Consider the following 23,758-nt stretch of genomic DNA (forward strand, 5'->3'; position numbering starts at 1 on the left):
AAAATGAAGGAGTTGAATGGCAGTCAGCTTAGTGGGCAAATGGGAGGCAGCTACACTGAGTTTATTTTTGCCGTATTCCTTACTCACTAACTTTACTTCTTGGTGACTCAATCTCCCCATCAGTAAACCAAATAAAAATATTACCTTACAATGCCTTGTCAGTGGGATGTTAAATTTAGTAATTAGAAAAAGCTCTGAGAGTTTTGGATGAAAAGTCCTCCTGGAGTGTTGCTGTTGGGAAGTAGCAGCAGCACACAGAACAAACATGCCTATTAAAGACAGCTGCCCATTTTTGACCTTAAAACCTACCTTTCCCTCTTATCAAACTTAATGTTCAATATCTCTGGAACAAACAGGGAGTAGCGTTACCTTTTTATACGTTCTGCTTATCCCTCAGCCCTTCCTTGCTCATTTCCTTTTCTAATGAATTCATTTGCCGTATGTATTGGTATCCAGAGACAGACATAGTTTGTCACAGTGAAGACATGTTTGTTTCCAATGCCCTTGAGCTTGCTTGAAGCTTCTTCACTTGCTGAATGTATGATGACCCCTTGGGTTTTGCAGTCCCACAAGGAAATACCCAGCAAATGCCCTTTTGCACCCCAGAACAGGACTTTGAAACCAAGCCAAGCCCACAGCCAGAGATGATTATGGAGATTCCTTAGTGACTTCAGATTCAAGTGTTGGGATTTGCACATAAATCAAGTCAAAAATGCCTTCTTTCTATTGAAATGTCTGGATCCAGAGGGGGGTACTAGTAGTTCAACAGGGAAATTCAATCTGTATGATTCTCTTTTGACTTCTCTGTCTTTTTTATAGCTCAAACAAGGGAGAAGTTGGGGAAGAGGCCATAATGGGGTGGGTGTGTAGAACTTAATGCTGAAAACAGAGGCCTAAATGAATAGAGCTCCTTGTGATGAGAAGGGGAATCAATTCACAGTTGATCCCATCCCATTGTGTGGGTTGTCCTGGGAGTTTCCTTTAAAATCTCAGTGATTTGGGTTTTCTGCATACTTTGTAGTCAGCCTTTCCCTCCATGAATAGAATAGCTTTTCCTGGAATTTTTGCTGGATTTTCTGTGGTTATTGGCTGAGCAGTGCTCTCTCACTTCAGAAGACTGGAGCAAGCATGTTGTGGAAGCACTGATCAGGGACCCTGAATCATTTGCTGGCTAAGAGTTTTTCGTATATAGAACAAACATGTTCCTGGGATGCAATTACCCCCAAGAAACAGATTATATTTTACTGTCTCAGGTGGAAGTGTTCATTCATTATTTGGATTGCGGGAATGATTTGGGACTTTAAAATCACATGAATTTCTGCCCTGCAGAATTTACAACTCATGGCGATAGAAAGACAAGGAGCTTCAGGCATATTGGGGAACAAAACACAGTCCTAAAGGATGAGAAGTGGACAGACCTGTGAAATAAGGACAGCAGATGCTGATTTGTGAGCATCAGTCCTGTACATTATTATTTGTAAATATATTGGCCTAGAGGAAGGAACTCATTGTAGAAGGGAGGGAGTAATTGAGAAGTCCATAGCCGGCATTGCTAGCTAAAGAGATGTGCAGGATGTCTCCCTGCCATAGGGTTATTCTGAATGAACCCCTGCATGAGTGGGGTAGAGGCCAGGATCTACAAGGAAAACTGAGTTATTCACTAGGTGTATTTTAACTCTTTGCTAAAATTAACGTGCTGTATTTGCCTATCTGCTGCCTCATAATCTACTAGCAGCATTTGAAAGGGAAATAAGGCTCTGTTACTTTGCTTGTACAGCAAATTGTATCAAGCTTTCTCGTAAACCTGCAGTTTTTGGAGCCCAGTGCCTTCAGCCTGGTCCTGAGCCAGCCTTTAGCTCTTCCTGCAGTGATTGGGTGTTGTCCTGTTTTATGGGCAACCTTGCTGACTGCATTTCTTCACTGGTGTAGGCCCATTTAAAGCCAACTGGAGATTTTATCTAGTCAATATTACATGCAAATTCAAGACACATCCCTTTGTTTTTCTACGTAAGTTCTCAGCATTGGCCCCACACACAAGCTTTGTGGAACGTGCCCTGGTATGGAAGAATGAGGGTTGAAGCTATGCTGTATAAATTGTGCCAGATGCTAACTTGCATTAAACTCTTTTCTTCTTCGGGAGATCAGATTCTTTATATTTTTTTATTTCAGTATCTTAGAAAAATACTGAAATATTTTATTCTTTTTTTTATTCTTTCTTTGAAGCATAGGGAGTTTACACAAAGGAGAAGGATTCCCCCACCCACATTTATTTCCTCCTGATACAGTATGTCCAGCCTTTTTTTTTCCTGTAAGCAAGCATAGCAATTGAAAAGATATCAGGTTTTCAGTAAGATAGAAGTGAATACTATATGGAGATCCTTAGTGGTTAAACAAACTTGAAGAACTCTCCTTCAAGACAGAAAAAAGCTTGAAAGTCTGTTAGTTGTCTGCTTGACATCTCTGTCCTTCTGCTTGTTAGCTCTTTGGGGGAGACACATACAGTGAGTGTGTTTTGTTTTTCAGAAGTTGATCTGCCTCTGAAAAAAGATGGGTTCACCTCAGAAAGTACAACTCTGGAAGCCTTGCTGCGTGGAGAGGGAATAGAGAAAAAACCAGACACTAAAGAGGAAGACACTATACAAGAAATCCAGGTAAAGGAGAGCGCCATGCTCTAACATCAGGGCTCGATTTTAGTTTTTGTCTCTACGTCTAGCAGTTTTTTGTCCTGTGGCAGAACAGTGCATATGTTGATAGTTGTGTTATTCTACTGCCAAACCTTTGTGCTACTCTGTGATGCTCAAAATGAACTCAGGATCTCATATACTTCTCCTGTCACAAGAATCTCTGTTGCTTGACTGTGTCTGCACAGCTCTTTTGTTGGAATTTGTTATGGAGCACTATGAGATAACTACATATTAAACTGACAAGCAGAAATGGGTCCCAAATATAAACTGAATTTTAGTACCTTACATTTAAAGTGAATTTGGACATGGGTTTGAATTTGGATTCACAGCTGCTGCCTGTAAACAAAAACATGTCATTGCCTTCCCTGTTTTGTGGTTTTTTGTTGGGGTTTTTTTGGGTCGTTTTTTTGGGGAGTTTTTGTTTGTTTGTTTGTTTTGGTTTTGTTTTTTGTTTGTTTTTTCAATACTAAGTAGTCTTCTGGAGGTATACAAGAAAATTAAATAATTAAAAATCTCTTAACCTTAATTATCTTAGTTATTAGTGATGCAGGTATGAGAAATATTGCCTCTTCACATGCATTATGGTTTGAAAATTATTTGTCAACATTCCATTCCATCCTTCAACAATTAGAAGTAGAAATACAATTGTAGGTCTGTCATAGAAGGAATTCAGCTAATATAAAGGGTTCTTATATAAGTCCACGTCACTTTTAAAGATATCTTAAATCACTAGGAAAGTGGGTCTCTCCCGCAGCAGCATGTCTTTGGTGATGCTAAACCACCATTGTGCTACGAGTCTTTTATAGGGATTTTAGTGAGAGTTATTAGCAATGTGCCAACCTTGGTAATTTTGGCTGAGGTACAACGTGTTGCATCTACACCTAAAACTACTGAAAATTTGTGGGGGCAGTGCCATGCCAAATGAAACAAGAGCATGGGCAACAAATCTGTATTACTTGGAGCTCAGTCCTACTGCTCGATTTGCTAGAAATTTTACACATGTAGGGGCAGCAAAATTAGCTCTCCCCTTCCCAGTTACACCGGTAAAGGAGATCCATCAAAGAGGAAGCACCCCATGCTCATGGAGTGGGGAAAAGCTTGGCATGAGGCCTTCTCTGTGTTTGCTTCTTCAGTAGTGTATCTGCATCTATCAAGCTGAGAGCTCTAACCAAAGATCTGTTTATACCTGCTTCCTAGGCCACAAAAAGTCATGGTGCAGCATCCTTATGAGATTGTACAAGCCCCTTTGAATGTTGCTGTGTGATCTGAGCTTCCAAATTATCCCCAGCAGCAGTCCAAGGAAAGAGACTTCAGAGATGGTGGAACTGACACAAATCCAGGCATTGCAAAGCAGGGAGGGGGTACATAAAAAAATAAAATTAAAAAAAAAATATCAGCTAAACTGTTGTAGCTGTGACCTGTCCACCTGGGTTCTAGTTTCATCAGAACAGATGCAAAAAGCATGTCTTGCTGCTTTTTTAAATGCAAGCACAGCTTATCTGGATTCAGTTCTATAGAACAATGATTGCCAAAGCCTTTACTAGTAGCCAGCTTTCAGTGTGTATTTTGGCACCTGGCAGCTAGACTGTACCAGATCAAAATCACAATCAGTGCTTTTATCGGTATGACAAATAAGAGAACACAAATCTCTCTTTTGTTCCTTTGCATATTTGTCTGTGCTGTAACTTTAAAGGGCCCAGCCTCAGTGGTGGTGAGAGTGAGCAGGTGGGATAGACATAATTGTAATTCCCACATCAGACCCAGCCACTCTCACATTCAAAGTATCTGTCAGGAGAAGACAACTTGGTGCTTAGCTGCACTAAAGTACACAGTTTTAGACAGAATTGGAAAAGTTACTTTGCTAAAAAAGATAAGTGTTCCCCCCATGCAGTCATTGGGACCTCCTGTACAGTTGATATTTAATGGGGTTGAGGATTTTGCCCTACAGGAGATTGGTATTGAATGTGTGTCTCCATTGTTTGCTGGAGAAGGGTTAGAATAGCCTTTTCACCATGCATCAGAAAGGTTATGCCCCTTCAATCAAGTATTAGAGTCATGGCAGTCTGGCAGTCTCACCACATTCACACTTCATTACTTATCATCTCTTTGTAATATTTTTCTTAACTCTTGTGTATTATTATTGCTGTAAACTAGCTTCTTTCCCTCCCATATATGATGTGGTTGCCCCTGTTTTTTTTTTTTTTCTGAGATACTTTAAGATAGGAAACAATGTAAAAATACAAACTCATATCAGTAAGTTTGCTTATTTTCTTTCATACATATTTGCCTATTTTCTTACATACATTCTTAAATTTCTTACAGTCTCCTCATGTACATCGTTTTTGAAGTGCTTCAGTTTCCTAAGAGGAAGTCAATTAATGTATGCAATTGTATGAATTTTGAAGGAACATTTTATGTGTACAGAACTGGAACCTGCTTAACTTTTACGCCCTCTAGTATTATGTACTGTAGTATTATGTGAAATTGTACGGTTTGACCTCATTAATAGCCTCCTGAGATTTAAAAATAAAAGAAGCAAAAATCAGATGAAGACTTGATCCTTTACCATGTTCTAAAAGTTGTTAGTACTTTTAAAAAAATGCACTGACCAATATTAGTATTAGAAATTTAGCTGATCAGATAAGAACAAACTTTTTTAGTTGGTCTTCCAAATACAGAATTTTTGAAAAGTGAAATTTCTGTTGTATTCTTTCCCACAAATTCAGAATTTGGTGCTTGAGGTATGTAGAAAGGAGAGAAAGAAACTGTGATTTGCTCCTGTTCTCCTTCTTCTGGCTCTCAAATATCTCTGAAGTAGAAATTAGAGAGAAGGGACAAATACAGTAAGACTGAAAAACCCACCCATCAGTTTAATGTCACTGATTTGAATCTGCGTCATGGCTGCAGGTTGCAATTTAAATGAATGTTGGCATGGCAAAGGTAAGTTAGTGATTCCAGATTAGCACCTTGGAAAATGGCACAACACCATGAATGGCAGGAGTGGCTGCTGCCCGTTTCTGTATTCCTAGCGGACATGCCGAGGGTTGAGAGGATTTCAATGGGACCTCTTCCAACATTAGTGTTGTGATGATTTGTCTTGCCTTTGTCTGTGCAATGTCTGACTTGTGCATGTTTTCATGCAGGATGGCCAGCCTGTGTTTGGTTCTATAGAGATTACATTTCAAAATATCAAATTAAAAGGATTGAAATACCATGGCCCAGGCATCTCACAGTTATATAAGCTGATGAAGTATTGTTCCTGTTAAATAATTAGTAGAACAAAATATTGCTGTTGGTCTTGTTAACTTCAGTGAGACCTGTAATTTCCCAGCATTCTCATGCAGCAACCCTCCTCCTTCTAGATTAGAGTTGTACCTGTAGTGCAAGCCTTGAAAGACATTGCTTTCTAGATCCATTCTGGAATATATGGAGAAGTTTTCTCTATTTTTTCTAAAGAAAGAAGATTGTGGGATACTGAGGAGAAAAAACCTGAATTTTTGTATTCTTAAAGTGCATTCTCAAAGTTAAGGAAAACAAAAAAATTTAAGGTGCAAGAAATGACAATAAAAAGCCCATGCAAACAGGTTCCCAGGCAGGGCCTGCAGTTACACATACTAATACTTGTCTTGGGATATTGGTGCTCAGTGATGCCACTCTTTTTTCCTAGGAACCTTTTTTTCATAGTTGACTGATATCAGCAGTATTTTTAGTAAGGACTCCCTGGAGATCTGAGGGTGGAAAAGAGAAGTGAATTTTGCTTTAGTGGAGAGAAGTAGTGGTACTGGGATCTGATTTGGCATTATATCAACTGTAATAACCCACAGTCTCTGGGATGAAGAGCAGAAGTTGGTTGTATGTGTCCTCCTCTCCTCTTCTAACCATTCCTGTTTATTGTTCAACCACAGAGGGTTTTAGAAAATGATGAAAATGCAGATGAAGTGAATGAGGAAGAAGATTTGGAAGAAGATATTCCAAAACGAAAGAACAGGCCTAGAGGACGGGTAGGTGGAGAGTTTATTGGAATGGAAAGGAAGGAAGCAAACCTCTGCTTTCTAGTGTATATTTGTTATGTGTATTATATATGTAAAATGTGTATCGATGAATATATAATATCGATAATACTACAGTAATTTTCAGTTGTATGGTGATAGATTTTTAATATTTTTTCAGTTTATTTTTGTGAATATCCAAGGCAAAATAGACTATTTTGAGAGTAAAAAGTGTGGGAAGTTTATTTTAGTGCTGTGTTTACAATTGTAAACTGTAATAATTATGATAACATCCTGCTATTACAATGCTCCTTAAAACAACATTTACTAATTACAGAAAAGCAACAAATTCAGTCATGACAGCCAAAAATGTATTAATAAAAGTAACTTGAATTACGTTAATAAGTTTTGCAGCTTTCTCTAGGGTAGCATTTTGTGGCTGACGCTGGCCCTCTTGAGCCCACGGCAAATCTTCTATTTGCTTAAAATGGGCAATATTTTATCCTTAGGGGACTCTATGTCCCTTCTTTTACCTAAGTTGTCTTCACAATTCATCAGGATACCAGTCAAGTAATGAGGCCAACATTTTAAAACTTGGAATCAACATTTTCAATTTTGGCCCTATGAGCCAGGCATCTAAATGAACACAATTCTCAGAAGTTTTGAGCATTTTCATCTCTCTTTGGCTCCAGTGGATGCTACAGGGGCACAGGAGCTCTAGAAATACCTTTCGATGTGTTTATAGAAATCAAGCAAGAAGGGCCACATTTTAGGCCAAATGAGCAGAAAATAATGGCTTTTGAATGAGAGACATGAAACCACATTGAGTACTAGCAATATACTTATGCATCAGACCCTCTCTTTTGGTTTCTTCTGTTGTTGTGTTGTTTCAGTTTTCTGCTCCTCTTTATTTTGGAGCTTAAGTCCTTAAATATAAGATCAACGCACTTTAATAATTGGATAAGTATATATTTCACCTTCCTTATTCTCAAAATCACCTGAACCAGTTTCTTTCTTTCTTTCTTTCTTAGCCAAAGACCCCCACCTGGAAAAAAATTTTCCAGAAAAATGTAAGTTTCAGAAAATTTGTATGAACCAGTAACCAAAACCAGGAGATAGAATCAATACATGCACACAAGCTTGATTGTAGTGATCAACTAATATTCCAGGCTAACAATTCTTTTCTAATAAGTTGCTCTTACATAAATTGTGCATGCTGGTTAGGGCGAGTGAAAGGAAGTGAATAGCTAAAAGATATCCTGCTTAGGAGAAGGGAATTTGGTGTATTCATATGTCCTAGACCTACACAAACAAAGTCCTGAAGTTACTGTTGCTTCTCCATTCAGGAAAATGTTACAGAATAACTATAGTTACAGAATATTACTGTAGCGGAGGGAGTCGGAAGGTGCTAGATGTCCCATTCATGTTGAAGCAAAAATTTATGTGTTGTTTTCTGCCCCAGAACCAGACCTCTATTAAGTACAGGAGCAGCAGGATCTTTTGCCTTTTTCTTGCAACTAACTCCTGCTTTGCTAGTGCCCTGGCTTCTTTCAGTGCAAAAAAGAGAAGTCTGAAGAGTGCTAAATACTTTGAGCAATTTTTGTTTTTTATTTGATGGCATCAATAACCATAGGAAAATGTGATAAAAATTAGGATTTCAAAATTAGGGCCAAGTTACCTAGATGTTGAAAACTGGCAAACCTGAATTGTCTGGTCACAAGTGTTTCACCACCGTTCTGAAAGCAGCCCTTTTCTAATGTGAGCCTGACCCAGTATAGGGAATTGAGGTTAGGGATTTGAAATTAGGGGACATGAAACCTGGGCAGCTCTTTGTTTCTGGGAAGGAGTGGTTAGAGTATTTTTAGAGGGCAGAAGAGGGGAAGGACATGCATAGGAAACTAGATCCTGTCGAGTGTGACCTTTGGGGATTCAGAGAAGGAGTGACAGCATCAATGCAGGATTAATGCGGTGGAATTACTGCTTTGGACTTTCCAAATTGCACATGCCCCTTCTTTTCCCTGCAGCATGATTTTATTTTTAATCCTGGAGTCTCCATCTGTCCCTTTGGCTACTCTCTCTGGCTGCTTCAGGGCTGCTTCAAGGCTGCTGTGCCCTGGCTTCCAGGCCTCGCATGTCAAGTCTTGTAGTCTTTGCTGCATCCCATCAGGAGAATGAAGACAGTCATGGATAACTGACTTCAACAGCCTGGGGCACTGACAGCAAGCACGGGGCACTCATTTTAGTGCCTCTGGGGCAGCTGCTTGGTTTCCTTTCCCCTCAAGGCTAGCTCTGAAATCATGGGGGCATTAGGAAGGACACTGAGGGCCAAAGAGGTGGATTTACAAAGGCAGATTTTTAGTATCTTTGCTGGACTGGGACATTGTGGTAGGAGCTGGAAAGGGTAGTTTGCTAGGAGATATGAGACGGACGCAGCTGCACCTGTACAGATTGTCTGCTCATCAGCTGGATATCCCATGGGACAGTTTCAAAGGCACTAAAGACATTTAGGAACATAAGTCCCATTGAAAGTCACTGACTTGAAAAATCTCCCCCTGTGTTCACTGCATGAAAAAGTGTATCTGACATGTGGTCATGACATGAATGGTGTACTCCTGCATTTGTGTAGAGAACAGTTTGAAGGGAAACAGCTGGCTGTAAGACTAATAAAGCTCTGAGCAACAAACCTTAAATTGCTGTCCTATTCTGAAAGGTACCTATGTAAAAATAGTACCTTCTTACTCAACAGATATGTTCCCAGTGTGTAAATAGAGTCAGAGCTACTGACTAGTGACAAATATATGACTTTATATCTTTTTCACAGCCCTGAAAAGCCAATGCAGCTGGTAGGATAGGGAAATTAGATCCTAATCCAGGTACCAGCAGAAATATTTATTAAGGGCCAAACACTTGTCTCTGTGAAGACTCTCTGATGAATTGAGGGTTGTATAGGAGCTACCATGGACTGAAATTTAGCTTGCAACACATTTTTGCAGCAGTGAGGGAAGAAAGGAACTAGCCTGGGATTGATTTCATTGCCCAGAGGGGGTTTACAGAGCTGGCAGTCAGAGAGAAAATACTGCAGACTAGTAAGATGATTTTATGTGATATGGTCAGTAAAGTAGCTTCCACCAAACAATTGTTGCTGAGGCCTTTTCCAGGGTGAAACTGCTTTTCAGTTCACCCTTACAAATCTTGCTCTGCACATGTGTGCTGGTCTGCACAGAGGTCTTTGCAGAAGGCAGAGTTATACTTGTCATACCTAATAGTATTTACCCCATCCAGACAGCTGCAAATCCATGTCTTTCCTTCAGGACTATGTTAAGAGTTAGCCCTAAGCAATCCCAGGGAAATAATGTGTGAAGGTTTTATAAATCCCTGTTTTGACAGACTTTGTCAGGCCAGTGTAAAATGTTTCCTTGTTCCTTGTCTTTAATGTCCAATGGAATGCAGCTCTAACAGTGCTAGTTCTGTTCCAAATGCATAGAAGAGGGACAGAGTTTTTACACCCCCTTTATGTCTGGGTACTAATGCTCTCAGAATTTCTACACCTTCTTCAGCTTTACCTAACAAAGCTCTGTCCCTTTCTTATTTTCACATGCAAAAGCTTGTAGGATTTCAGTCAAGCAGCCTTGTCTAGAGTGAGGACTATCAACAGTTTAATAACAGAAGCAGCAGAAGCAATTCTGTGCTTTTATCCAGGAATAGAGTAGCTACAAGAATTAATAAAGGGCTAGTTAGCCATCCACCTGTGATCACTTCCTCAAACAAAGACCAAGTCTAAAATGATTGTCATTTATAGACTGTACATTAGTGAACATGAAAGAATCGAAGGCCTTGGCCAGTTCCCAGTTTCACATCACAGATCTCTCCACCACTGGACAGATATGAGCTGTCCCCTTGTTGGCATCTCAGCTGAGAAGGATCAGGACCAAGTAGCTTTGATGCTGAATTCCACTCTCACCCCTGGAGGTCAAGACAGAGAAGTCTGTGCTGTGGAGAAACAGAGATTTTCAGTTTCCAGAGCTGCCAGTCTGGTCCACTGTAGAAACACAGAACTGCAGAAGGACCTTTCTGGGTAATTCCTGTTATTGCAGGTAGCCAGGTAGCCATGTTACCTGATTTTTTCCACTAACTGACCAAAGCTCCATATTATAATTAGCCATGGTATCTTTGTCCCAGCAGGTCATTTCAAAACATTGCTTTTCAGCTAGAAAACAAAACTCAACAACACAAACAACCCCCTTTTGAAAATATTAAAGGAAATAATTTGACCTCTTTTATCTGGGGCCTGTTTTCTGGCTGATTTAATGTTTGTATTTATCCTCCAACACCTGTTCATCTATTCATTCATTCATATTCAGTTAAGCAAGGTATTTGAACATCTTCAAAAATGAATGTGTGACGATACTCGACTGAATATGTGCTGGCAGTGACCTACTGCCATGGATGAACAGTTTGGGCTATCTGTGGAGAGGATCTCCATTGCATTGCAAGGTCCATTAACATAGTGTGTATCTTAGGAGGTGAAGGGTCAAGATCACCTTTGAGAAACCTGAATGGAAGCTGAGGATTTGTTTAGTTTATATTGCACATTTTTCATAGGAGGGTGAGGGGCACAAGGAGACCCGAGGGGTGATTGAATATTGCTAACATTCCTCTTGTCCTTGCAGGCTCGGGGATCTGGAGGTGGCAGGAGACGGAATGATGCTGCCTCCCAGGATGATCATGACAAACCCTATGTTTGTGACAGTAAGTAGCACCCAGACAGCTGATTCTGCTTCCAGCCTGGTCCTACCAGCTCAGTGCACTCAGGGCTTCATCTTTTCCCTTCCAGCAAAATATTCTGCTGCTCTCTGACTTGCATGTTTGCCACCTGCTGCTGCTGCTGCTCTTGGTGTTTTTGCATGAAGGAAATAAAATTAAGTCCTCAGCAAGACTCCACTTCCCTTTGCCCTTTAATAAATCATCTCTTACATTTTCTTTCTCCTTCTATTTTTCTGGCTTCTCTGCCTTTTGTCTTCTTTCCCCCCATGTAAGTTTCACCCTCTATTTCTTTCTCTGTTTCAGATAGTTACAAACAAAAGCATAACTCAAAAATCTCCGACAAAGGTACTTCACCCTCATTGTATCTCTTGATATATTTGGTGATTCTCTTTCCTTCAGTCCTTTTAAAACCTCACTGGGCTAAATTCTGAAGGTCTTATTCTTATCCGTCACTCAGAAAGTACTCTTGTGGCATCATTAAAAGTTGAGCCCTTCTAAGAAACAAATAACATCTGGAATGCCTTGTTTTGATACATATTCCCCTTGAATATGTATGTTGGCCATATTGGCCATGCTGTTTGACATCTTGCAGTTGGACTGCAGGCTAAGTAAGGCATTGCCCCAACTGAAAAATTATACTAGAGCCCAATGCTGACACTGAAGGAGGATACCAGAGTCTTAGTGTGAGGGAAGAATCTGATATTTGTTACACAATGGTTTGAGGGTTTTAAATAGTCTAGTCCTTGGTACTTTCCTTCTTTTGATACTCTTTTTTTGCTTCACTATGTTATTTCTTTGAGGGGCACTTATCTTACCCACGTGTGGTTTTTTTTTTAAGCATCCCATTTTAAGGCTTACTGTAGAGTGTACATGCAATTTTACTTTGTGCTACCAGGTGCCTTCTAGCCTATAAAAAAATATCCTAACAAAACTTAATAGCAGTAGGAGAATAGTAGGAGATCTTAACTTCTGTCATCCAAAACTGATGGTTTTAAGGGCAACTACCATCCCCCTTTTTCTACTATTTGTCTATCTTGTGTTACTGACCTTAGATGAATAACCTTTACTATGTCTATCTATGGGGATATTTTCTGCTTATTTTCAAAACCATGAAGAAATAAGGAGCATGCATGGTAAATAAGAACTATATTACATGTGATGCAATCATATTCTTGTATGGTGAGACCAGGTGACTGCACCATACAGTGAGGTATATGTTAGGCATTTTGCTTCAGCAAGGTGAATATTTCAAGGGCAGTGAGCAGAAATGGAAAGACTTGCACATGAATGGGACTGTCTAAACCCTTTAAAATATGAAGAGTCAGAAGATTTATGCTGGGGTTAAATAGCTGTCCTGGCTGGTGTGTTGGAAGCACTAAAATGTGTCTTCTAAAACTCTGAGAGCCCAGGATGTATCTTGCTGAAACCCAGAGGTTTCCTCTGCTGGTATATGCATAACTTTCTTTATCTCTTTTCTGGAACATCCTTCTAAATCCAAGGACACTTGTCAGTGGTAATAATTTTGAACATAATGACTCTTTATTGTCTGATCTTGCATTGCTTTTGGATTTTACCAAGAACTTACAACATGCATAGTAGTGATTTGCACAGAGTAAATTAAACATTGAAGGTATCAAAGCAGGCAGCAGAAATCTAGCCTGAATTCAAGACTCTCATACATTGTTGTATTGATGGAATTTTGCCTTGGCTTACATTTTGGAGCATAAATTTACCCTTTGGTTTTGGAAATATAAACTTTCCTATTTCATTTGGCTGATACATTTCATTTTTAGGAAACTTAGAGTCATAGGGAGCTCTGGAATGCAGACTTTGCACAGTGACTCCTCCTTTTCCATTGTAGATAGCTGAGAAAAGGGTTATGTGATAGCAGAACTCTTTTACCTGACTGTGGAGCAGAAGGAAAGAACTGTCCCAATTGTAATGTCATCATCCCAAAGTAATATCCTGTCCTTGCTAACTTTCTATAGAAATATTACACACAATTAATGATGAATAATAAGCCAATTGGCTTATTATTGCAACCTCTTTTCTACTTGAGTGGATTTCTTAAATAATTTTTTTTCTTTGGAATTATTTGCTAAATATTTTTATAGATAAAACTCAGTCTAATTGTGGTAGGTTAGAAATTGGTTTGCAGAACTCCATGTGCAGATCTTTTGGGCAGATAGGTTTGTTTTGCCTGGAAACATACAGGTGAAAAACAGTGAATGTATTCCCTGTTTGGAAAACTTGATTCCTTCAATCATATTATTGGTATAAATAATTACCTTAATGGGTTAGCAGTTTACTTTTTCTGTATATTATTTAATTTGCCTCCAAGTTGCTTTTTCTGCAAGTATTCTGATATTTAAGTTTTGAAAATGGCCACAAAGAAGAAAGCATAAACATAGCTAAACCAAATTAATTTTCATATTAAACTAGATGGGCATAAAAAATGATTGGTGGTGAAGAACTTCTGTCAACTTACACATTCATATTTATGTGAAACAAGAATGTATCACCAGGTTTTATTGGTAATAAAAAAGTTACAGGAAAAAAATAGTCTGTGTGTCAGTAAGATGATGCAATACCCAGCTGACACTGCCCCTTGTGCTTGAAGATAGCAATGCTATTTGTGAAAAAAATGCCTTTTTTTTTAAGAGGGATTCAGCTAAACACCAGTATAAAACTGACTAAAAGTACAGAATTTCTATATGGAAGAAGGTTTTCAAAGCTCAAAAAGTTTTGTCATCCTGTGTTTTTTTAAAAAAAGTGGTTGGTTTCTTATTTTGTGGAATGAAATATTCTGAAATATGTCAGTTGATTTTATTGAACATATATTGTATGAGAAGTTCAGAATGAAATGTTTGACCAAAGCATCAATAAGATTGCTAGAACAATCACGACATCGTTTCATCAAATCACCAAGTCGAAAACTTGTTGGTCAGATTTTCAACCAGTTGCAGTGGATAGTGTTGTGGCTTGAGCTCCCTTGGGATAAATGCTTCAATCATGAAAGTGGCAGGACAGCCTAGTGTGAAATGGGTATGAGCTGGAAATGGTACCATAGCCAAATGACTCAGCTGTATGAGACTAGTCCCAAACATAGCTTGAACACCTGGCTGGGACATACAGCAGGTGACTCAAAAGACAGTGAAAAGTAGGACTTGAGGAGCAAAGCGAAGCCTCCAATGTCAAGCAAGAGAAGTGGAAGATACACCACCCCCACTGTTCATGATAAACTGGGCATGTGATTTTTGAAGGACAGACAGAGTGAATGAATGAATGAATGAATGAATACCTACATGTCTAATAAGAATTGATGCTATGTCAAATATTCATCTGGGGAACCATTATTTCTACTATTTTCATAGTGTATATTATATATTATTTACTACTTTTCAAAAAGAACAACCTTGTCTGAAGTTTTTTCTAGAAACTTGTGCTCTGGTTTAAAAGTTGCAATCAGTTGTAGGTCCTGAGCTTCATGACTTCAAATGTCTACTTCCTCTAGCCAGAGCAGTTAGTTTGTGCTGAATCTCTGCAAGTTATTAACTTTCCTGCTATCCCTCCTCATTTATCTGCTTTCATTCTTCTCAAGTTCCCATGGAGACATGGGACTATGTCCACCTTTGTTTTCTGTCCCTCTATCTATGGAAGATTTCCCTTGCCCATCTCTAAAAGGAATCGTTTCTTTCTTCTCCTTTTACCAATATGTCCTTGTCTCCTTTTAGTTTTATTCCCATATAAACTTCTATTTTAGCACAGCAACTTATATTTGTATTGTATCTTTTTTTCACAGTCCCTCTGAGTCTGAGCTATGCATTCATATCCATTCCGTGTGCAAAATAAGAATTTACTGAAACCTTCCTATGATCTCTGATGGATCAGTGACTAATGCAACACTGTATGTACCCAGAGACACTGATCCTGTAGTGTTTTATAGAAGCTGATTCTTTTGTCAAGAACTTAATTTCCAGGTTCCCTTAGTTATTTAACACACATTTTCTCTGCCACAGTCCAAGACTAGCAGTCCTTGCACGGTTCTCAATGGATAACAATGTCTTCTACTTCTGTAAACAGTTACTGGGACTTCTTCCAGCTGTGCTTTCATCAGCTCTTTTACTAAGCTTGTTTCTTTTATCTGCAAAAACACAAAGGGTGTTTTTTAAGTAGTTGTGGCCAAAACTAAGTTGAATGCACTGTTCTGAGGATACAAGCACTTCAGAAGAGGAGTGGTTAATACATTTACATGTACTTACAATTACTTAAAGAAATTGGATTTATGCAACTTGCTCTGTTTTGTGTCTATGAGAGATAGAGATGGCTAACCTAACAGGTTGTTTAGTAAAACCTTCTTCAGTGCAAGATGCTCCTCTCCAGTGCTGTGTCATGTTTCAATGGCAAAGGAGTTTTCATCCTTATCCACCATGTGTATTCATATTTAATATACCATTTGTTATAGCTTCTTGTTCCTTCCCTGTTCAACCTGTTTCTACTCAGGCAGATTATCATGTTAAGTCTTCTCATCATGCTGCTTTGTCCTGTTTATACTGTGTTTTATTTATTGATACTAGGTGTCAATATTAATTAAATTACTGTTTGAAAGAATTATTTGATCAATGAATCTCATATAATATATTTTTATTATTATTCCAGTATTTTGGCCAACAATCCATTCTGTGCATGTTTGATTCTTTCACTCTCTATTCCACCCTTCATATTAATGATAAAACCATAGGCATGCATTGGGTCCAAACAGGACTCTTTCAGGTGCTTGAAGATGTATTAAGGTGCCTTGTGAAGGTTTCAAAAAATTGAGCTCCTAATTCTCCCTGATTTCAGCTGGAGGTAAAACTAAACTATTTTCCCTAAATAACCCACTAAGTGCCTATCTGCTTGTGTTGTGCCTATAGATCATCTAAGGCTTGGTCCCTAAATGAACACTTTGAACTTGTCATTGAATTACTAATAATTATTCAGAACATGGATTTGTTTTTAAAAATGCTTGACTCTACATCCAAATCACTATAGCTTGAAACATCCTCCTGCTTTTTCTGTAGGTTCATCATTCAACGAGGCATGAAAATGTCATTATTTTGAGATTAGTCTTTTTCTTCCCCATCCCCTTTCTCTACTAAACATATTTTAGGTTCTGCCAATGAAAGGCTGAAGTCTTCAGGTAGCTTAAGTGATTTAACATGAACAGATTCCACTGAGTTTCAATTGGTACAGAGCATCCCTCTTTTTTATTTTCCTTAGAAAATCCCAGTTAAATGTTACATTGTTCTTGCATGACTTGCCAAATGCAGTTCCTTGAGGCCTAATCTTTAGCATCTATTTTATTGTATTTGTTCAAAAAATGACAGCTCTAGTATATTCCTTGCTAACTTCACCTGTCTTCTTTGTCATCTCCTTGAAATGGTCTTGATCCTGTCAAACATGTCATTGATTATCTGGAAGGCTTTCTGGAATGCAGAAGGCCTACCAGATAAATCCTGATTTAGCTTGATTTTTACTATTTGTCTGACACTTAATCTGTTGTCTTAATTCTTACTGTGAATGATTCCAACACTACTAAGTGCTGCTGCTTAGGACAGACCTTTGGTTAAATTTCACAATTTCAAGTTGATTTGAAAGTGCCTTTATTATAGCATTGTATTTTTACATGCTTCTCATAATCTCCATCATGACTTCAACTTCCCTTTAAACTATTAGCAGTTTAAGCCCTAAATCATCTCCTGGTATTATCCTCTCTAGTGAATCCCTAAGTAGTTAAGCAATAAGATCTAGAATAAGATTACTGTTCAGAAGAACCCAACAAATAACTCTCCCACCATAGCTGCTATTCTTGGCTTCCATCGACTTCATTATTGGTAGAAAAGACAAAATTAGAGAGACAAGGACACTTTCTAAATTTTCTTTAAAAAATATTGAATAACACAGATCTTGAGTAGAGCACATGGTAAGAGGGGAACAGAGTTGACTCTGATAGCTGAACATTTTCTTCTCATATAGGATACTTGTTTTCTCCTTTGCTCCTGATAGCAATCCATTTATTGAAATGTGCACAGATGTATTGTTGACCTGTGCATGTTTTGCACTGGAGTTCAACATTACTTTGATCTTAATTCTGCAGATAGATTCTGGGACTTGTCCTCTGGGGGCACTGAAACAAGGACTGTTTACTACCTACAGAAAATTCTCTATAAAATGGATTACTAAATAGCTGCTCTAATACTAGGGATGTATAGCATAGTACTGACCAGAGGGGGACAAACATAACACCTTTCCATCAGTAGAGGTCAAAATATACTGTTAGTGTTTGAGGTCTCTAGATTGCCAGAGCGTGGACACAGCTGTAACAGGGGAGAACATATTACCAAACCAGGACAAAACAAGAAATGTTTCTGATATTTTTTTCTTTTTTGGAGTAGAGTGAATGGTAGGATAGGAAGATAACTTTGAGGAATGACTGCCTGCCAGCAGTTAACTCAAGATTTAATATTTGATAAAGCCCAGCTGAGAAAAAAGAATGGGAGGCAAAGGAGAAAACCAAAGAAAGACAATGAGGGGGACAGGATTCAGTGACCAAAAAGAGAAAAAAGGCAGCATGTACTCCCCCAGTTTCCTGTTTCCACTAAAAACATGGATTGTTTCCTTCTGTCTCATACCGGTGACAGATTGTGCAAAATGTATGTGGAGAGCTGGCTGGAACATAGCTCACAGGCTGCCAAAGACCAAATGTGTAACAATTTCAAAATGACAGCAACATAGCCATTAGATATTTGATGAGAAAGTCTTTTAAGTCATAGGTTTCAAATCCCCTTTTTTACAGGGGAAGTATATTTTATATTAATTTTACTTACTGAGAAACGTAAACAGAATGGGAATTTGCTTATCCAAAGAATTGCAGGCTGTTACAGGCCAGAACTTAGAAGAGAACTGTCTTTTATGAAACACTCAATTCGGAGAATGCTTTGGAGATGAAAAGTGATAACTCTTAGAGAAAATAACATGAATTAAATACTTCATAGAAACTCAGTTTGTATGTAATGAATCTTAAGATGTAGCTTGCCCTTGAGGTGAATTCCCTGTGAAAATGTAGACCTTTCATCACCCTGAGTTGTTTGATCCTGTTCTTAATATCTGTTGACTTAGTCCTACAATAAACAAAAGTTCAGAAGTAGGATTCTCTGTCACATATTGTATTATTTATTGAGATGCTGAATATGAAGTTTACCTGGGCAAAGAAGTATCACTACCACATGTTCCTTTAGCAAGAAACTGTGAATGATTTCCATCTCCTTATCTTGACTAGGAATCTGAATAAAGCTATTTATTAACCTTTTAGAGAAAGTTTTTAAAAAACTCTGTTTCCTTTTTTTTCAGAGATCAGTAATGAAGAAAATAATGTCCTTTCTTCTCAGTCTTGTTCCCATTGCTATGCATTGTGCAGCACCAACATTGGAACTGGCATTTCATTAAATTTTATGTGCAGTCTTGTTAGTAATCTTAGCAGAGAGGATTAGGGCTGTATGAGCTGCAGGGATTGAATGTGCATTTGCCTAGGCCTGTAGGAATGAACTGCTGGCAACAAGGTGGGAAGAAAGCTTGTTCAGGGACCTATGGCTGCAGAGCTGCCCTCTGTCATCTTCCACCAGTGCTGGTGGGAAGAGTTTTGGGCAGGTGCATGGAGTGTGTGGTGCTGTTCTCAGAGGAAAAGGGAGCATTATTGAGAGGATGCTGCTATGGTTGTGGATCATACTGATGTTTCCATTTTGTCTTCCCCTCCCTCATATCTCCTTTCCTCCCAGTCTGTGGCAAGCGCTACAAGAACAGGCCTGGGCTGAGCTACCACTATGCTCACACCCACCTCGCCAGCGAAGAGGGTGATGAAGCCCGTGAGCAGGAGACCCGCTCTTCCCCTGTCCACAGAAATGAAAACCACAAACGTGAGTAGGATTTTCCCTTTACCTTTGAGATCCTTTTCAGGTATGTTGCCTCTACCCTGTCTTTGCCTTGCAGAGGCTGGCATTATTGCCTGGCTCAGTTGTGAGTGATTGGGACCTGGATGCTTGGAGCTAATCAGCCACAGCTCACATGGGTGCTGGCTCAGCAGTCAGAAATTCATTTCAAACCCAGCATTATCTCTGCAGCAAGTCACTTTCCCATTACTGCTCCTGTGGGAAGGAAGTGGCAAGGGGGGGGGGGGGGGGCTGGGGAGGAAGAAGAGATGCCCAACCTGCCCATCATCAAGCAGCCTCCCAGTGGCTCTTAGCAGGGTTGTCAAGGAAATACACATCCAGTAGTTTGAGGGGGTTGACTTTGTTTTGCCTTTGAATAAGAGACATTTGCCAATGTCTCAGATTTTAGGTATGAAACTAACAGCACCTTTGTCCCTTATTCCTTCATCTGCTCCCCAAACAGCTTATCCTCAACTTCACCAGAAGCTGCTTCTTAGTTACAGTTTGGGAAAACCTATGAAACCATATCAGTATTGATCAGCAAGGAGGAGAGCTGGAACATGAGAGAAGAGTTAATGCGCCTCAATTCCCCACACTGGTACAAGGCTGAAAGGAATCTTAGTGGACCGAATTTATATATGATGAATCACATATGCTTGATGTGAGCATAAGGTCCATCACCCTATTTGACTGTCCTTCCTGTGCTTCTTAGGCAAGGAACAGGAAGTCAAGGAGACTGTGTTCTATTACTGATTTTTCCAAGTCTCTAATCCCCTGTTTCTCAGTTTGCCAGTGTGCAATGCTTTGTGATGTTTGCTGTCACCTTGGGAGTTGTGTAGGTAGCTTTGTTCACTTTCAAAAGCATGTGATCTGTATCATTTTAGTTCAAAGTAGTAAAGCAATGAAATGCTTATAGGGAAAAATATTCGGGGAAACAGTTTCTAATACATTAAGAAGAACTACAAGAAATATGGAAGTAGGAAAATATTTTCTTTCTAAGCAGGATAATTGATAATTGTCCCCAGGGAGGTGTGGGAGGGGGTTTCCTTTCTCCAAAGCATCTGCTACTAGCCACTGTTTGAGCTTGAAGGACTATTTAGTATGATGCCACTTGGCAATCCCTATGTTTCTGTCACTTTTATGCTCTACCTTTTAGTTATTCACATGTTTTGTAGATTCACAGCAAAAGTAATTTTGACTCCTCCAGCTGTTGATAAACTTGAACTGTCAATGCACTAAGAGTGACTGCTTAGGCAGGCTGGGGAATGTCAGTGTTCAGCCAGTAGCATTTGTTTACTTAGCATTTACATCAGCTCTGGGGTTTTTTGATTGTTTGTTTGTTTTTTCCTGTGCCTGCAATAGTCAGTAATATTTGCGTATCTGAGAGGCATATTGCAAATCTGTATTGAATTAATATTGATAATGGCCTTGCATGGATGCCCAAACAAAGAACAGTAATGACCCCTGCCCCTCAGCTTGTCATAGATGCCAAGGACAATCTTGGTCCTTGTGTCTCTGGTGCTTAGGAAATTATAGAAGTTAGCAAGAAGAGCTAGAAAAGCTATGGTAAGGTTAGGGGCAGTTGGCTTTGGCCCATGGAAAAAAAGAGGCGTCTACACTGTGGGAAAGGGTAGAGCAAGAGCTGCTCAGGTTTGTGTTCCCCCAGAGCTTTTGTGTGATACATGTGGCGGAGGGAAGCTGCTGATGCACAGATCCACAAACAGGAAGAAGTTTAGAGCCATTGGGGTAAACTACTCTGAAGCCCAGATTCCTGAGTGGAAAGAGTCTGCTTAACAATGAGCTGGGAGCCAGTGAGGTATGGGCAACAGCCATGCAAACGTGCAGATCAGCCCTGGGGAAATTCTCAGATGCTGGAAGGTAACACTCCCACATGGCTTAGCTGTAACAGGGGCTGTTCCTTTTTGCCTGTTTGTTTACAGCCTTAAGCTCAGATCTTGCATCTTTGCTCTTTCACTGAGCGATATTTAATTTATGTTTCTGTTTATCTTCCATGTGAATGCTAATTGTCCACATCACTAATTTGCGTCATTTATGGTCCCTTCATACAGGGGGATGGTGGGGAGCCAGGGCATCAGATCTTTCCTCTCCCCCAAGAACTGCTAGGCATGTGTTATGAATTAGATTTGACAGGTCTGCAGCATTGTAGGTTTCGAGCTTCAAGAGTCCTCTCTGCATGGGCTTGGGGCTTGAGGGGGGGCCAAGAGGGAGGGAAGGTGGGGGGATGTTAATCCAAACAGCTAATCCACAACCCATTGTACAGGAGGACCAGAGATATGGTATAGAGTAGGACCTGGTTATTTGCTTAGCAGTGTGTCAGAGATATGAACAGCCTGATTTAGAAAAGGCAAGGGAAATTCAAACCAGCCATTTGAAATTTACCATGCAGTAGGAGGTGAGCACTGGGTCAGTAAAGTTCAGGCGGGCAGCTGCAGCATAAACTTCCTTCCTTTGTACCAGCGACTTCTCTTCAGCTTCCACTCCTTGTAGATCCTGTGGTAACAGCAGCTGTCGTGATGCAGGAGGGAGCAGAGCTTCTGCACGATTCAGCTATTGATGCCCTTCATGGTACCAGCTCAAGAGCTGAAAGCCTCTTGTCTTTCTGGACACTCAGTCCTTTCTCATCTTCTCATGCACAGACCAATTTGAGTAGGTCAGAAAATTATCTAGAGATTGGAAAAGAGATGTAGATAGGAGGAACCTACTTAAAATCACTGAATAGGTGTGTATCTAAGAACACCCAAGTCACCTCCTTGGCACATCTCACTGTCCTTGACTGTTGTAGAAGGTTTGTTTATTTACCTCTCTTTACATCTCTCTCTCTTTCTGTCCTTCTTCCTCACCACTAGGTTACCCACTGCAACCTGAAGACATTTCAGCCCTTTTCTGTGGCCTTTGTCTTTCCTAAAACACCTTAGTCTGACCCTTGTTTGAGCTTTAATTGCTTTGTTTGTATGCTTTATCTAGCCCTTTGACACAGATAAATAGCCCTTCCTTAGTGTCTAGTCGTGCCTCTGCCTACACAAGCATTTATTTTTGACCTGCTCTCTGATGTTTTTACCTGAGTATGGAACTGTAAAAAGGGAATTATATAAAACTCTTAAAAAAGTCAACTTCCTCCTTCCTCAACTCCACTGATAAAAATAAATGATCCCATACCATTCTCAGACTTTTTCTCTGCTGACTTTTCCTCTACATGTTGGCACTGAGAGCATGAGATTTGTGAGCTCAGGGTGCATCCAAGCCTGCCACAAAACATCTGCTCTTTTATTCCGTCTCACTCCATGGGTACAGGCCAGCTCTGGGGGCAGCTGATGCTCACAAATTTTGAGACAATTCTGATAAAGGAATTACATTAGACTTCTATCTATTCAAATGTGTCCATGAATGAGCATACTAGTATAAATGCTCTTCCTTAATTCCTGGGAGAAGAGGATAGTGTGTCTACATGGAGAAAAACTTCCTTTCCTCTAAAGGGGAAGAGTTTTCAGTGGCATTTTGCTATGTGAAATGTTGGTTGCAGGCAGCTGTGCAGTAAACAACAACTGAACGGGATCTTATGCCCACAAGCATAAGACAGTCCTAAATAAAGTACATTGTGCAGGCTGTTGCTGGCCTTGCTGCCGAGTGCAGTTTGGTCTATCCTGCAATACATGTAGTTAATGAAAATGCAGTCCTGTGCCCTTCTGCCCCTCTGTTAGCTTGAGCACCTGACCTGCAAAACCATCTGTGTACATTATTTTGTGGCATCAGCCTGTTGTGCCCAGTTCCATCACAGATTTTATTATGTGGATAAATCTCTGCTGGAGGGACCAGCCAAAGTTGTTTGTGTACTCTAAGCATAATTGGATACCCAGTCCCCAGAGATAAAAAATTAATGTGCTAACCTCAGTGTGCCTCCAAGCTGTCCTCCAGCTCCCCCACACAGTCATCTTTGAAACATTTTTATTTCCATCCAGGCGGGGGGCTGGCCATGAATAAATGACGAGAGTCAGCCCCTCAGTTGGAGGTGAGCTGTTTGTTCCTCTCCACAAGCAGCATCAATTTGAAAAGCTACATCAGGCCTACTTTTTCCCTGCCTCAGTGCTGATCCTTGCTGGGGCCATGGTAGGAGCTACTTCTGAATGCAAGGATGCATCAATGCCCACCTTGCAACAAGATACCCTGCGGCAGGTGCTTTTCAGTGAAAATATGTACATTACCTTGAGTTGACTTATTAATTTAATCTGAGTTTTTTCTGTTTGAGTTTTTTCTCTTTTCAGAGCTTGTTTTCATAAGGAAAAAGACTCAAAATACTAAAAGAAATGTTAGTGATTGGAGAGTTTGGAACTGTGTA

At 39.7% G+C, this 23,758-nt stretch overlaps 1 protein-coding gene across 10 annotated transcripts in view; it reads left to right on the forward strand.

Annotated features, from left to right (window-relative positions):
• The window catches only part of DPF3 (double PHD fingers 3), a 168,541-nt gene that overhangs the window by 95,331 nt on the left and 49,452 nt on the right, over positions 1–23,758 (forward strand). For 5 of the 10 annotated variants that reach the window (XR_010431296.1, XM_064658232.1, XM_064658236.1 and 2 more), the window contains exons 4-9: positions 2,524–2,651; positions 6,590–6,685; positions 7,705–7,743; positions 11,344–11,422; positions 11,741–11,782; positions 19,255–19,392. Coding sequence is in view for 7 of the 10 variants with exons in the window: in XM_064658232.1 (XP_064514302.1) it covers positions 2,524–2,651; positions 6,590–6,685; positions 7,705–7,743; positions 11,344–11,422; positions 11,741–11,782; positions 19,255–19,392 (522 nt within the window). In the remaining 3 variants the exon portion in view is untranslated. The remainder of the gene's footprint in view (positions 1–2,523; positions 2,652–6,589; positions 6,686–7,704; positions 7,744–11,343; positions 11,423–11,740; positions 11,783–19,254; positions 19,393–23,758) is intronic. The other 5 variants (XR_010431297.1, XM_064658234.1, XR_010431298.1 and 2 more) reach the window with 3 other exon arrangements.

Source organism: Pseudopipra pipra, chromosome 6 (assembly GCF_036250125.1).
Source record: "Pseudopipra pipra isolate bDixPip1 chromosome 6, bDixPip1.hap1, whole genome shotgun sequence".
Taxonomy (NCBI): Eukaryota; Metazoa; Chordata; class Aves; order Passeriformes; family Pipridae; genus Pseudopipra; species Pseudopipra pipra.